At 52.4% G+C, this 16,046-nt stretch overlaps 1 protein-coding gene across 2 annotated transcripts; it reads left to right on the forward strand.

Moving 5' to 3' along the window:
• Positions 1–9: 9 nt before the first annotated feature.
• Positions 10–15,225, forward strand: FBXO46 (F-box protein 46). Of its 2 annotated transcripts, none has more exons than XM_049621175.1 (2): positions 10–92; positions 12,239–15,225. In XM_049621175.1, exon 2 carries the CDS (start codon positions 12,321–12,323, stop codon positions 14,130–14,132), a length of 1,812 nt encoding a protein of 603 aa, XP_049477132.1. In that variant the 5' UTR covers positions 10–92; positions 12,239–12,320; the 3' UTR covers positions 14,133–15,225. The 2 variants fall into 2 exon arrangements, with proteins under 2 accessions (XP_049477132.1, XP_049477133.1); XM_049621176.1 differs by lacking the exon at positions 10–92 and adding an exon at positions 7,967–9,740.
• The last annotated feature ends 821 nt before the right edge of the window (positions 15,226–16,046 follow it).

The following is a 16,046-nucleotide window of genomic DNA, read 5'->3' on the forward strand; positions in this document are numbered from 1 at the left end:
GGGCTTCGGGGCGGGAACCCGGAAGGGGAGGCTGGAGAGGAGCGAGTGGGGGAAACCCGCGTAGCCGAGAAGAGCTGCGGCGCGGAGAGATGGTGAGAACCTCGAGCGGGGGCTGGGGACGCTGGAAAGCTGGGGCGGAGGTTCGGGGCCGGTGGCGAGAAGGAAGGGGCAGTGGCTAAAGAAGAGGCTGGACGAGGAGAGATCGCTTTGGGGAGGGGTTTGGGAGAAACGGGAGCCGGAGGGAGTAGTAGAAGAATGGGGGCTGGGGAGGGGTCTTGGAGGTGGGGAGGGAGTCGAGCCTTGGGATTGATTGTAAGGGAGCTCCGAGCTGGGGAAGGGAGTCCCGAGTTGGAGAAGGGGCTGGGCGTCCCGGCAGAGGCCCTGAAGGGAGCAATTTCGAGGGGGAGTAGCCTGGGGGATGCGGAGAGGCATGGGAGTCAGGGCTAGATGAATGAGGGGGTCTGTAGTAGGCTCCGAGGGAGAAGCCAGCTGTGGCTGCGGTGGGTTGGGGCCTCTAGATCGGACTGGGGGCAGGAGGGCAAGCTGAGGTGGTGGAAGGAGAGAAATCAATGGTAGAGTGATGTGTTGGTTAGGCTACCGTACTGGGAATGGGTGGAGAGCATGAGATTAGGCGCCTGAATGTAACGATAGTTTGCCTAGACCAGCCAGAGACTCCCAAGAAACTGGACAGTCACAGAACTAGGATAAGACGGCCAGAAAGGGCCACAGAGAGAACCTTTTGCACTCGCGTTTCTCCAGTGGGATCTCGAAAAGTGTAGTGGTCGATGTGTACTGGCAGTCCAGCCTTCAGATCGCATTCGGTCCCTCCTTGGTGACCTGAACAAGTCTCCCGTCTCTGAAACTTGGTGCCCTTATCTGAGTTGTGGGAACAACTTGCCACTGAGAAGAGGGAGGGCCTCTTAAGATTGTTACCCTCTCTTGTAATAAGTCCCCAGTCTCGGAGCTGTTGGTGGGAAGTTCCCCACCCCAGGAATGTGACTGGGTCACAGGTGCTGATGGATTCCCTCCTTATCAGTCCAACCCCGGAGGCAGTTTCTCAAAACCTGGCACTGCTCTGGGCATATCCCGGCTAAGAAGCATGCCATGCCCGGGCTCTCCTCAGTGGATTACAGCTGACATTTATGGTTTAGGAAGTGCCTGGCCCTTTTCTTAGCTCCTGGTGCATATTAACTCATTTAATTCTGGCAACACCCCTAAGGTGTAGGTGCTGTTGTTATTTCCATTCTACAGAGAGGAAGCAGAGGCACAGAGAACTTAAGCCACTTTCCTAATGTCATCCAGCATTAAATGGTAGGCTCAGGATTCCAAGCTAGGCATACTGGCACAGAATCTGCTTTCACCACTGCAATTCAGTCCCTTTGCCTTGTACTGAAACGCCAAGAGTAGGGCAGAGACTCGAGAACAGAGGCAGTCTTCAGTTTGAATTGTGGTTCTGTCATTTGCTGTGTGACCTTGGGCAAGTCTTCTCCTTAACTTCTCCTTAACTATGAAATGGGATCGGTAACCCTAGGAAGGTCAGAGGATCCAGGGAGGTCAGCACGTAAAGTTCTTGGAGTAAGTGCTCAATACACATGAGTTAGCATTTTTTGAGCGGGAGCGGGAGCGGGAAACAGACTTGAGAGAGAAAGTGGAAGACAGCGACCAGTGAGGGAGACATCAGCCAGTCTGCCTCCTTTTCGTTCTCTCACAGATTGCCCCCATATCTCACCCTTCTGGTGTCCCACCCACTACCCCTAGGCTCCCATGTCCAAGGGCGACTCCCCAAGGGGGGTTGCTCAGAGACTCAATCTGTCCCCATTCCCATCGCCAGCCAAATATAAATAATTCACTTCCCAATGCCCAGCCTGGCCCAGCTCCAGGCATTTCAGTGAATAGGAAATATTTCCAACAACTGTGTTTTCTTACCCCAACCTTTGGGTCATTCCAGCCTCCCCGGGCAGTTAGGTAACTTTGTAATTCATCTTGAAACAGTTTGGTTCATTTGTTGTGAGGCTTCCTGAGTTTATCAGGTAAGTTTTCTGACTCTGATGGGAAAGTTTATGGTTAAAAGCACTGGCCTCAGATACACCGGGGTACAAATCCCTTCCTCTGCGCTGTGTGTCCTTGGCCAAGTTGCATTCCCACTCTGGCCCTCGAGTTTTCTTGTGTAACCTGGGGCCACATTCCAAGCACAGGGCTCTTGTAAGGAGATGATAAGGTAACATATATAAAACGGTTAGTGAATACGAAGTATGAGGTGTTTTTGTGATTTTTATTCTTTCGGGAAAGAAACTATTGAGCATATGCTTTGGAACCAGAACGCTCAGATTTGAATCCCGGCCCCATCACACACTAGCTGTGTGACTTTAGGCAAGACCCTTAACCCCTCTGGACCTCGGTTTCCTCTTCCAAAAAATGGGGGTTCCTTCCTTGAGTAGTTCACAGTGTTGATAGAGCACCTACTATGTGTAGACTGACACCTTGCCCCTGGGGAGCTTGCTGTTGTCACAGTGCTGGTGACATTCGTGCTCATTTTTCGGGCTTGGGATTTCTCTTACTGATTCATTTGCAGCCCCTCATGCTAGCTTTGCCTGCTTGTGCTTGCTTTCAGGGGTCTTTAACCCTTTGTCTTCAGCTCTCAGTGTGTTATCTGAAAACTTATTGGTTTGGGAGTAAAGCGTGCCAGCCTCTCACTTGTCCCTGTGCCTGTATGTCACATCTGGGTCCCCTGGGGTATGGTGACACTTTGCTCCCCCTTTCCTTTATTTGTCCGTCTTGGGAAATGTGCCTGCTTTCCAAGTCATTTTGCCTTTTCTTAAAATCTTAAATGTGTTTTTCAGCCTGTGCCTGTCCGAAGCTTACTCATACAATGATATTTTTACCATTTCTTTTCTTTTCTTTTTTTTTTAAAGTAGGCTTCATGCCCAGCATGGAGCCCAATGCGGGGCTTGAACTCACGGTCCTATGATCAACACCTGAGCTCAACACCTGAGCTGGGGCGCCTGGGTGGCTCAGTCGGTTAAGCATCGGACTTCAGTTCAGGTCAAGATCTCGCGGTCCGTGAGTTCGAGCCCCATGTCAGGCTCTGTGCTGACAGCTCGGAGCCTGGAGCCTGCTTCGGATTCTGTGTCTCCCTCTCCCTCTGCCCCTCCCCCGCCTCAAAAATAAAATAAACATTAAAAAAAAAAAATTAAAGACCTGAGCTGAGATCATGAATTGGAAGCTTAACTGACTGAGCCACCCAGATGCCCCTATTTTTACCAGTTCTAATGGTATATTTCTAGTAGCTCTGGTAATGCTGTATTATTCCTAAAAGTACAAGTTTTCCTGGCTTGTCACCTGCTCCATGATTCCATCCTAACCCCTCGATTAAGATCATAACCCTCACTATGGGGCTCCTGGGTGGCTCAGTTAGTTAAGCATCTGACTCTTGATTTCGACTCTTGATTTTGGCTCGGGTCATGATCTCATAGTTTGTGAGATCTGACGGCACAGAGCCTGCTTGGGATTCTCTCCCTCCTCCTCTCTCTGCCCCTCCCCGGCTCATGTTCTCTCCCCTCCTCTCTCTCTCAAAAATAAATAAACTTAACAACAAAAAAAGATCATAATTTCCACTTCCACTCCCAGTCCTCCTACTCGCCGTATTTGTTTCCCCATAGCGCTTGCCACCTTGGAACTTAACTTACTCTATTTTTACTGTTACTGCCTCCAATTAGTATGTGAGCCCCAGGAAGGCGAGGATTTTTATCTCTTTTTCCCTGCATATCCCCAGTGCCCGGAACAAGCGGCTGGCACACAGTACCTGCTCTGTAAATATCTGTTTCATTAATAGGGGAGACCCAGTACACGACAGGAACAAAGGAATGTCCATATTTTGGTTACTGTGAGGGACTAGGGTCAGTTTCACTTCAGAGTTATTAAATAAAGAGGGATGAAGTCTTTGGTTCAGCCAGTGATTTCCAAACTGTTAGGCAGTCTCACGTTCTCTTAATAATCCCAGAGCCTGGGGGCGCCTGGGTGGCTCCGTGGGTTAAGTGTCTGACTTCAGTGAAGTGTCTTGACTTTCGCTCAGGTCATCATCCCGTGGTTTGGTTCCTGAGTGAGTTCGAGCCCTGCACTGGGCTCTGTGCTGACAGCTCAGAGCCTGGAGCCCGGCTCCCTCTGTCTCTGCCCCTTCCCCACTTGTTCTCTCTCTCTCTCTCTCTCTCTCTCTCTGTCTCTCTGTCTCTCTGTCTCTCTCTCTCTCAAAAATAAACAAACATAAAAAAAAATAATAATCCCAGGGGCACCTGGGTGGCTCAGTCGGTTAAGTGTCTGACTTTGGCTCAGGTCATGACCTCACCGTTCATGAGTTCCAGCCCCGCATCAGGCTCTGTGCTGATGGCTCAGATCCTGGAGCCTGCTTCGGATTCTGCCTGTGTGTCTCTCTCTCTGTCCCTCCCTGCTCATGCTCTGACTCTCTGTCTCTCAAAAAATAAACATTGAAAAAAAATTTTTAACATTCAATAAACAATTGAAAAAATTCAATAAATTCAATTCAATTCAATAAACATTGAAAAAAATAATAATCCCAGAGCCTGAACACTGATCCTCTCCTTGGTGCCTAGCTGACACTGAGCACTGTACCAAGGTTGATCTCAGTGAATCATCAACCAGCCCGTGGGTGGGTATTGTTATTATCTGCATTTTACAGTGGAGGAAACTGAGGCACCGAGGGTTAAGCACCCTGCCTATGGGCACATAGGGAAAAGTGGGAAAGCTGGGGTGTCTGCAGGCCCTGCCTGGATTCTTTCTGCATCTTGAATCTCTAGATCCTGAGGATTTGGATGATTCCTATCACTAGGGAGCTGTTGGGAAGGAAAATTTGAGAGGGAGACAGAGACCAGCAGACCCTGAGGCCAAAAAGCCGAGAAAGGGGCCTGGATGAATCAAGATTGTGGACCGAATGGTGGCAGGAGTGGGGGTGGAGAGGGTGGGGGATAGAAGCAGCAGGACCAGGAACAGAGCTCTGGTAAGAAGCCACCGATTCCTGCGGGACGGTGGACCAGTGCATTCCCTGAGCACCTGCTCTGTGCCCAGCCCTGTGCTGCCGTGACCCTGACAGCCCTATCCCTGGGATGGAGGCGCCCCAAGGGCGGGGGTTGGTGGGGACATCACCGTGAGTCAGAGTGAGGGGGGCCAGGCATCCACTTTTTATTGCCTTTCTCCTTTCTTTGCTTTATTCTGCTGTAGTTGACATTGTTTCCAACTTCTTAAGATGTGCACTTAGCTTGTTAATTGTTAGCCTTCCTCCTTTCTTTGTGCATTGATGGGAACGGGTTCTCCCTAGACCTCCTGCACCGCACTGTCCTCCCAGGCTGTCCCTTTACCTTCATGTGGGGATTCCTTTTGCCTCTCTTCCGGGGCTACACTTAGTTCTTTGATCTGATAGCTCCCTTTTTCTTCGTTCACTGTTTTCATATCAGAGAAGCAAATCCTCTGGTAGCTTCCTGAGAAGGGTTCCCGGACAGGTATTTTTGTTTTTGCAGACTTGCGCCTCTCACAGAAAGGTTTTCAGCAGGGGAGTGATGTGGTCTGATTTCTGTTTGGAGCAGTCTCTCTGGCTACCATGGAAAGGATAGAGCCGGGAGAGCTAAACTAGGCCAGTTGAGCCAAGTGCGGGGGCTGGAGCAGCTGTGCCTTCGAGGAGAGGTCCCAGCCTTCCAGAAACCCACAGGGTGGAGGGGAGATGGGCCCTCACCCAGGTCATTGTCATTCCGCAGTGACAGGTGACAGATGCTGCCAGAGGAGGCCTCAGGAGGAAGAGATGCCGAATAGCTTGGGAGGGCACTCCCGAATAACTCCTGGAGGAGGTGCTGGGGGCAGGCTTTCCCCACGGGGGCTTGTCTGGAACCAGCCAGCTTTTCCCAAGAGGTCCCCAGTATCCCGAGGGAAGACGGGCAGCATGGCAGGGTTAGGAGTTTGTTCCAACAAATATGCATCGCATACCTCTGCTGTGTTAGGGCATTGCCTCTCCAACTTAAACGTGCATATGAATCCCCGAGAGACTTTGTCAAAGGGCACATTCCGACTCAGCAGGTGTAGGGCAGAGCCCGAGACTATGAGACTACGTTCCCTTTTTTTTGTTTGTTTTTTTTTTTTACATTTTTTATTGTATTTACTTATTCTTTTAAGTTTATTTATTTTGAGAGAGAGAGCAGGGGAGGGGAAGAGAGAGAGGGAGAGAGAGACTCCCAAGCAGGCTCCTCACTGTCAGCACAGAGCTCGACCTGGGGCTCCAACTCACAAACTGTAAGATCATGACCTGAGCCAAAATCAAGAGTCAGAGGCGTAAAGCTTAACCGACTGAACCACTCGGGTGCCCCAAGACTACATTCCTAACACACTCCCAGGGACCACTGTTCCAGGGAGAACGGTCTGAGTCGCCAAGTGCTTGGTGCTGTTCTAAAAGCTGGGGATCTAGCAGTGAAATAAAGTGGACGAAACCACCAGTCCTGCGGGAGCTTGCGTTTTAGTGAGGGGAGACCGACAAACTTTATAGACAAAGTTTATGGTATATTAGATAGTGATATGTGCTAAGGGAAAAAGCAAATCGGGGGCCCCTGGGTGGCTCCGTCGGTGGAGCATCCAACTCTTGATTTCAGCTCAGGCCATGATCGCAGGATCATGAGATCGAGCCCCCCCATGGGGCTCTGTACTGAGCTTGGAGTCTGCTTAGGATTCTCAGTCCCTCTCCCTTTGCCCCTCTCCCCTGCTTACATGCGCTCGCGCTCTCTTCTCTCTCTCAGAAAAAAAAAAAAAAAAAAAAAATCGGGAAGGGAAAGGAGAATGTATGTGGCTGTTGCTGGGGGGACTGCAGTTTTTGAGGACTGAGTAACTTGATCCACACAAACTGCTGCTCGGTGAATAAAGCCGCTGGTACTTCGTGAACTCCTGCCACAAAGCTGTGTCTGAGGGCAATTACTTCGCCCTTCTGTGCCTCCACTTCCTTGAAATGAGGTCAGAAATGGCGAGGTGATGTGAGAATGAAGTGACTTAATATCCGTAAAACGCTCCGAGCCAAGCCTGGCAACCAGCGAGTGCTCGAGGGCGAACCACCGTCGTGATCGTCATTTTCTCTCCTGACACATTCATGTGGGTCACGACTGTTTATTTGGACGTCTGCCCCCTTTCTCATGAGCTCCTCGTGTGAGCTCAGTGTCATCTCTGTGGCCCCGGCGCCCAACTCCAAGCCAGCACACGGGAGGGCCTCTGAATGTCAGCTAGGGGATTCTCGAACTGTTGGGATCTTTCCACCACGGGTGTGGATGGTGTGGTTCAGTTCCTTACTAATTTCATCAGTCCAGCCCGTCTCTTCGGGGGAGATGCTTTGCGGTTTCCCACCACACTTGTGGAGTGGGAGCGGGGGAGGGGCAGAGAGGGAGAGAGAATCGCAAGCAGGCTCCCTGCCGTGGGACTTGAACCCATAAACCACGAGATCAGGAGATCACGACCTGAGCCGAAATCAGGAGTCCATTGCTTCACTGACTGAGCCACCCAGGGGCCCCGCCGGTTTTTTTTAAACGGTATTGGCACTCTTCTGCTTGTCTCTTGGTTCATATTTGTCTGGTCTTTTTCCTTTTTTTTTTTTTTTTTTTTTTTTTTTTTTAACTTTTAGCCTTCTGGGTCACGATGTCTTACAGTATTGGACCTTCATGGAGCATTCTCTGAAAGCTGACCTCGTGTAGGGCCATGTGGAGGGTTCAGTGTGTGGGAAGTTAGAAAATTCTGCCCCAGTGACCTCGGACACAGACAGAAGCTGGCTGTGAAACAGAGTCTACACTGCCAGGCCTCGTAAAGTTTCAGACAGGGAGCTGCAGGAGCGGTCCAGCCATTCAGTCTCACGCTGGGCAGTGCTGCTGGGGACACCATAACGACCATGACCGCTCTGGCCCCTCTGGGTTCACTGTCCAGCAGAAGAGACAAATCCATCTGTAGAGACAGTGGTGACTCAGCATGGGCAGGGCTGGGACTCGTCAGAGATCCTTCTCTGGGCAGGTGGGAGGTTTCCCCGGAAGGGAGCTCAGGCAAACCCTCCCTGTTACAGTTACATTTGAGCAAAGCAAATGGATTAAAGAACTGAGCCACGTGGAGATCCGGAGGGAAAGCATTCCAGTTAGTGGGAAGAACCAGTGCAAAGACCGTGGAAGGGAAGAGTTTGGTGACTTTGAGGAGTCACAGCAAGGCGCCCGAGGTGGGGGAGTGCAGAGGGGGAGTCTGACCCAGGCTGGGAGATTCGCTTCTTCGAGAAAGGAATGGCTGAGCTAGTACCCCAGAGAATATATAGCAAAGCAATGGGGCACAGCGTTCTAGAATCAGATTCCCTGGATTCCTATCCCTGCTCCCACTCGCACCAGTTCTGCGTAGGCCACCTGTCTGGCTTCTGTTTCTTTATTCTTACATTGGAGAGGATAATAGTTTCTACTGAGGGTCAGACAGGGTTGCAAGTACTCAAACCACTCTCTGTGCCAGATCTGGTGCCCTCCGGGGTCCACTGGGGGTGTGGAGGAGTGAGGAGGGATGAGGTTGGACTTGTAGGGTACCGGGGCTTTCTCCCAAGGGCACCGGGGAGTCATTCATGGTAGGTTTTGTACAGGGTAGTGACAGGGTCAGGTCTGTGCTTGAAGACCCTTCTGGCTGTGATGTGCAGGATTGGTGGGAGCAGGCACGGCTGGGGCAGGGTGGTGGAAGGACAGACAGGTGACACTTGGACAGATGGCTGCAGTGGAGTCACTTTGGATAGCTCTTCAATCAGCCTGGTTTTGTAAGGATCTAGGTGAGCCCTGTTTAATAGAAATAATAATGCGAGCCGTATGTGTAATTTAAAATCTTCTAGTAGCCACATTTTTTAAAAAGTCAAAAGAAAGAGATGAAGTTAATTTTAAGTAATTTATTTAAATTATATCCTAAGTATTATCATTTTAACAGGTAACTAATATTTAAAAAGCATTGTTGAAGTATTTAATATTCTTTCCTTGTACTAAGTCTGAGTCAGATTTGGGGCGCCTGGCTGGAAAGGCTGAATGGAGAGGTCCATTTGGACACACAGCTTGAGCCTTGAATGCCAAGCCCAGAGCCTTAGACTCATTGCCGAGGTGGGGAAGGCGGGTGGGGAGGCATCGCAGAGTTCTGCCATTTGTTTTTCAAGGATGATGTGATCCCGCTGCCCAGTTTCCCCCACTGGAAATCTCGGTCTCCAGGGTTCCCAACCAAACCTGGGCACTCAGATCTTTCTGCCCGGTTCCTTCTGCCCTCAATCCTGAAGCTGCCCGGCCCTTTAAATCTCAACTGTCAATCGGGGCTCCTGTTTAGAGGGAAAGCCGTGTAATGTACCTATCCCTGAATACCATGGCCTCTGTCCTGGCCTTGATCCTACGTTTTAGCAAGAAGTTGGGAATTGTTCTACGCTCTCTTACACTCCGCTGTTTCCACACCCCCTTCACCTCTCGCCTACTCCTCCCTCTTTCGAAGTTAGGCCCCTTCGCCAAGCCATTCCTTATATGGGCATCGCCCCGAACGGCAGCCGCTCATTGGCTGGGGGCGTCACGCGCGCGTCTGTCAACAAAGGGGCGGAGAGAAAGTAGTCGCGCGCCACCACGCGACGTCCGGAGAGCAGGAGTGAGGGGGCGGGCCCTCTTCTCTTGCGCGCGCATGCGTATGTGCTGCCTCCCTCTCCCGCCGCAGGGGGGCGGGGCTCGAGGGTGAGGGCCCTTTGGGGGCGTGTCTAGGTTTCGGGGGTCGTCCGAATGGGGGGGCAGTTCAAAATTTGGGGCTCCCTTCGCAGTTAATCGTTATCTGGGGGCTTGAGAAAGTGTTTGCGTGGGTGTGGGGGATACTTGGGGTTCCCTTGAGCTTAGGGGGAGCCTTGGGGTTTGGGTTTGGGTTCTTTCGTAATGTGGAACTTTCGGTTGTATTGTAGGGGTCTCCTTTGCGGTTTGAGATGTCTGGTGGGTTTGCGATTTGAGGAGCTCACGGAGAGACTTAGGAACAAAATAAAGAATCCAGGGGTACCGATGCTGGAGCCAGAATGCCTGGGCTTTCGCCGCCTCAACTTCTTCCTACCTGTCTGACCCTCGATTTGGGGTTAAACCTTTCTGTGTCTCATCTGGACACAGGAACTAATTAATAACGCTAACCTGCTTCATCGGGACCGAGGAGGATTAGCAGGAATTGTTAGAACAGTATCTAATAAGCTCCAGCGAACACGCAATAAGCACGTGTCATTTGTGAGGATTCTTTGGGAGGATTTGGGGGTTTGGGGGACTTTGAAAAATATAAGGTTTGGGATTAGTCTTATGTGTTAGGGAGCTTTTATGTTTTAGGTTGGTTGGTTTTTTTGTTTGTTTTGTTTTGTTTTTTTTTTTCAGTCGAAGGGCTTGTGTGGAATTAGGAAATACATATAGAGGTTTAGAAAGTATTTGAAGGGGAGTATAGGATTTCAGGAGACTCCTCTTTTTGGGGTATCTGTGAGGTTGGGAAATCACTGTGAATGTCGGAGTCCTTGGTAGACATGGGATTTGCGAGGGGTTCCTTGAGATTGGAGCCTTCTGTGCTGGAGGGGATATTTATAGGTTTAGGAATTTAAATTAGGTTTTGAGAGAGTCTGGATATTTGGGGGAAGGCATATATTCCGAAGATAAGGGTAGGGTCTGAAGGGAGGATTTTAGAGGGTAGCCAAGTTGTAGAGTTATCTGTAGAGCATCTATAGAAAATGGCTTTTGCTATGTTTGTGTGTCTATTCCTGAGCATTTGGATGTATTGATGAACGGTAGATTTCGTCCTCTATAGGTTTTAGGGGTTGTATGGTGATTCTTGTTTGAAACAAAGAACTGGGATTTCAGCAGGGGTTGTAAGTATTTGAGGGGAAGGTGGGATCATGGATTATGAGGGATAAGTATTTTTAGGCTTAGGACTCTCTTTGTGACTGGTGTCTGTGGGTGTTTGGAGGCTGTCTGAATTTTGAATGCTGTCCACAGGACCATGAAATGATGGAATTTTTAGTGGTGTCTGTGGAATTGCCTGAATTTAGAATTCAGGACCCCTGGAATAGTCTGTAGTGCAGGGGTCAGCTGACTTTTTCTATAAAGGGCCAGATAATGAGTATTTTAGACTTTGCAAGGCCGTATGCCCTCTGTTGCAACTATTCTGCCATTGTAGTATGCAAGCAGCCATAAATAGATGAGCATGTTTCAGTAAAACTTTATTTGCAGAGACAGGCAATGGGCTGTAGTTTGCTGACCCCTGGTCTATGGTGACGTGGGAGGTTGGAGGTTTGGGGAGGTTGGAGGTTTGGAGAGTATTTTGGTTTCAAGATGCCTGGAGGGAGATGGACCCAGGGAATGATTGAGATGGAGGGATGTGCTGCCTGGTGGTCCCGCAGTGCGAAGCGATCACGCCAGACTCAGTGGCAGAATTGTCTCCAGAGTAGGTCATGCACAAAGTCGTTGCAAAATAAAACGGTCGTCATTAAGAGAGCCCTGAATTGAAAAGTCCCGAAACCAAGTTTGAGGGCCTGGTGTTACGCTAAGTAAACCCTTCCCCACTCAGTTGACCTGTGTCCACCAGAGCAGGCCTTCTTATCCCGGAGGTCTGTGGCTGTGCCTAACGGAATTAATCACCTGCACGGTCTTGTGCGAGTGTGTGCGTTCTTTCTGGGCGAGGACACACAGCTTTGAGGGTGTCTCAGGGAGCCCCACGACTTGAACAAAGTGAAGAGCTGATTTCTTAAGGGCCTGGCTGGCTGTGACCTTGGATTTTCTCCCCCTGCCCAGCCTACCTCATTCCTTCCTCCGTGGACTCAAGTAGCCGTAGCTGTGGGTAGGGCTGGGAATTCTTGTCTTTTGAGGAACTGGCTGTTGGGTGAGCAAGGAGACAAAGGAGGACCTGTCAGTTGCTACTTTCACTAGAGTCCAGGGTTATGGTAGCAGGAGGCCTCTGGATCGTGAGTGAGGGCAGTCGGGCCACAGAGTATGACCTGCACGGTTGCGACAGGCTGCCGGCTCTGGTTACCTTCTGGGTGTTTAAAGACCGGCTCTCATCCCCTCTGCAGCCCTCCCTTTGCTCACCTGTGCAGCGGGGCAGGAGTAGAGTTCTCAGTGGTCTAAGTTGGTCTGTCCCCTCAGAAGAGGTTGAGGCCAGGGTGGTAGGAGGAGGGCAAGCTATTCCCCCAGCTCCCCAACCTCCTCTTCCCTGTCTCCAGGTGGCCTGCGGAGCCTCCCCTGACCATCCGGGCAGGTCCTGAAATGCGGTGAACCCCGGCCTGTCTGCTACCGTTTCCCAGGATGGACCGCAGCGGCCTCCTGCCCTTCCAGCTCTGGTGCCCCCGGCCCTTTGGCACCTACTCCCAGAACCAGCCGCGCCCGCCTGCCGCGGCCCTCAAGCCATCAGCCTGCCCGGAGCCGGGCAGCGGGGCCGAGCCAGACCACGGGCCTGCCCACTCAGAGAACACCCCGCCCACCTTGGCCACGGAGGCCCCTGCCTCCCAGCCTGCCCCGCTCCTCTCCGCAGCAGCTGCTGGCGATGAGGGGCGAGTCCTGCTGGACACGTGGTACGTGATCAAGCCCGGGAATACAAAGGAGAAGGTGGCCTTCTTTGTGGCCCACCAGTGTGGGGGGGGCAGCCGGGCCAGCTCCATGAAGGTCAAGGGGCACTGGGGCAGTGACAGCTCCAAGGCCAAGCGGAGGAGGCGCTGTCTTGAGCCTACTAAGGCTCCACCGGACCCAGGGGGCCGAGAGGGGCCCCCTGCCGCTGAAGGAGCCCCAGCCTCAGCTGGTGAGGATGTAGACCTGCTCTCTGTGGCCGAGATGGTGGCCCTGGTGGAACAGCGGGCCGCCCTGGCCCTGCAGAACTACCCACGCCCCGGCACCCCGGCGCCTGTGGTCTTCGTGTCGGCTGAGCAGGGTGGGCCTGCCAAAGGGCTGGGGTCCGAGCGGAGGTCTGGTGGTGGGGACTGCAGCCGCGTAGCTGAGGCAGTGGCCCACTTTGAGGCCCAGCGGGACAGCCCTCCAGCCAAAGGCCTCCGCAAAGAGGAGCGGCCTGGGCCCGGCCCAGGGGAGGTGCGCATCGCCTTTCGCATCTCCAACGGCCGAGAGCCCCGGGCGCCCGACGGCAGCTTGCCCAACGGGAGCAGCGGCCGGCCCGGTTGTGCCTACCCCGGCAGCCCAGGCCCCGGGGCCCGAGCCAAGGACAAGATCACCTGTGACCTGTACCAGCTCATCAGCCCCTCTCGGGATGCCCTGCCCAGCAATGTGGAGTTCCTTCTGGCTCGGGCGGATGAAGCCAGCGAGGGGGAGAGCCCGGTCCCTGCCAGGCCTGAGGACACTCCCCCGGCGCCCCCTCCGCCCCCTGCCCGGGACTGCGGCGCGTCAGGCTTCCACGTGGACGTGGTAGTGACGGGTGTGGTGGACGAGTGCATCTTCTTTGGCAAGGATGGCACCAAGAATGTGAAAGAGGAGACGGTGTGCCTGACGGTCAGCCCCGAGGAGCCGCCCCCACCGGGCCAGCTCTTCTTCCTCCAGTCCCGGGGTCCGGACGGGCCCCCCGAGCCGCCCCCAGCCGACTCCCCCACCACCGCGCCAGGCCCGGACGACGCCGAGGGGACAGCGGACACCTCCCTGTGCCGCCTGTATCGGCACGTGTCGCACGACTTCCTGGAGATCCGCTTCAAGATCCAGCGGCTGCTGGAGCCGCGGCAGTACATGCTGCTGCTGCCCGAGCACGTGCTGGTGAAGATCTTCAGCTTCCTGCCCACGCGGGCCCTGGCGGCCCTCAAGTGCACCTGCCACCACTTCAAGGGCATCATTGAGGCGTTCGGTGTGCGGGCCACAGACTCGCGCTGGAGCCGCGACCCCCTGTATCGCGATGACCCTTGCAAGCAGTGCCGCAAGAGATACGAGAAGGGTGACGTGTCGCTCTGCCGCTGGCACCCGAAGCCCTACCACCACGACCTGCCTTACGGACGTTCCTACTGGATGTGCTGCCGCCGAGCGGACCGCGAGACGCCTGGCTGCCGCCTGGGTCTGCACGATAACAACTGGGTGCTGCCCTGCAACGGGCCGGGCGGGGGCCGGGCCGGCCGGGAGGAAGGGAGGTGAAGCCGGGGGAGGGGTGGGGGGAGAGCCCACCGTGCCCACCCCTCCCCCTGCCCCCTGGGAGCCCAGGGCCAGGACTGGGTCACCCTCCAGGCGGTGTCGATCCCCTTCCAGAACCGAGATGGGGTTCAGGGGGATGATTGAGAAGGCACTCCGATCGACCGACCCCTATTGGTTTTCTACTCTTCAGACCCAGGGCCCGTGGACCCCTCGAGCAGGGTGGTTTTTATCAGCATCTCAATTTCTTCTCCGTTCAGCCCCAACACCCTCCTTGCCACTCTACACCCCAGGGACCCACCAGCAGGGAGCAGACGGCAGCTAATTTTGGTACTACTTAAGGGTTCCCCCATTCTGGCCCCCTTCTGCTGCACCCCCGCCCCCATCCCATGCCAGCCAGTTCTTTGTCTCTGGAGCTGTGTTCTCCCAAGAGGCTGCAGCATGCAAAGCCAGTATCTCTCCTGACCTGCCACACCAGGGCTCACCCACCTCCTCTTTAGGAATTGGGGGCCATCAGATCACAGATCAGATGTGGCACTTTTCATGGCAACCTGCCATTTCTAGATGTTTTCCCCATTAAAACAATAAAAAAAAAAAAAATCACTGTTTTCTTCTTAACCTAAAGCTACCAGTCTCTTCGCTTCCCCTAAAGAAGAGAAAATAAAGCTGAAATATAAAAATTCCCCATCTCCCATTATTTAAACTATTGCCATCGCTTCTCTACCCCCCCCCCCCAAAAAAAAAAAAAAAAGCTGTGAAGCCCTTTGCCTCGCTCTTGACAGCGTGGGGGGCCGGTGGGCAGGGACTGTGGGTTTGAATTTCCGGATTGTTTTTCCTTCCATTCTGGGTACTTGTTCAGGCATTGGGGTCTCTCCAGCCTCAGCCACGTGAGTTTCTTTAGAATCCTTTGGTCACCTGAGACCTTGATTTTTCAGGCAGTTTGGCCTGGGGTATTTTCATTTGTTCTGTTTGGGGTTTTTTGTGGTTTTTTTTTTTTGGTTTTGGATTTTCATCCTTGTGGTTCTGGAAGCTTCTGGTGTGTGGCATCTGACCAGTTTTGAATTGGTCCTTTCTATAAAATCAATATTTATAAGGCTGGGCCCGGACTGGTTTGTGTGTTGTTTAGGGAGGGGGTTGGAGAGAGGAGGGAGCCCTGGGCCACTGCATGGTGAGCTGGAAAAGACTGAGAAAAGAATCGTTAGCCAAGTCCCTTAGCTTGAGATTGTTTTTGACTCTCCTTCGTCTGTGTCCATTTGGATTCAAAAATCTCAACGTTATTAGTAGCTCAAACAAGATAGTTTTTATCTCTTTAGAAATCCAGGATGGGCACGTATGGTGGCCCTGAAGTCATCAGGAACCCAGGCTGCTTCTGGCTCACTATTCTTTGGCTGTGGCCCCCATCCTCATGGTCTAAGATGGCTGCTAGAACTCCAGCCATCATTATTTTGCAGGAAGAGAAGACTCCTTCCTCCCAGAACTACTGCGCCATACAACATTTCATTAGTCACAGCTTAAGCCACATGGAAGGGCTGCAAGGGAGACTGGGAAATGTTGTGCCTTAGCTGGTACATCATGCCCAACAACAAAAAACGTATTTTACTAAAGATTCCTGTGTTCCCCATAATTGAAGCTTTAAAATCCTCACTTATTTACTAAATAAGAAGAGGAATTAAGTCACTGAAACAATTCAAGTATAAAGGAAGAGAGAAGAATGGATATTGAGAGCCAATTAACGGTCTCTGACATTCTCATCAGGGTATAAAAATGACCGGAGAGACTAGGCTACATCACGGTCGTTATTTAATACTTAGATTTTGGAATCAAAGAGAGCTGGGTTTGAGTCTTGGCTTGGCTTTGTGGGCCAGTTTTCTGGAGGGAGAGACCAGATTATTTGGATTCTTCTGCTGAAAAGAGGTAGTT

The sequence above is a fragment of the Panthera uncia genome, assembly GCF_023721935.1.
Source record: "Panthera uncia isolate 11264 chromosome E2 unlocalized genomic scaffold, Puncia_PCG_1.0 HiC_scaffold_19, whole genome shotgun sequence".
Lineage (NCBI taxonomy): Eukaryota > Metazoa > Chordata > Mammalia > Carnivora > Felidae > Panthera > Panthera uncia.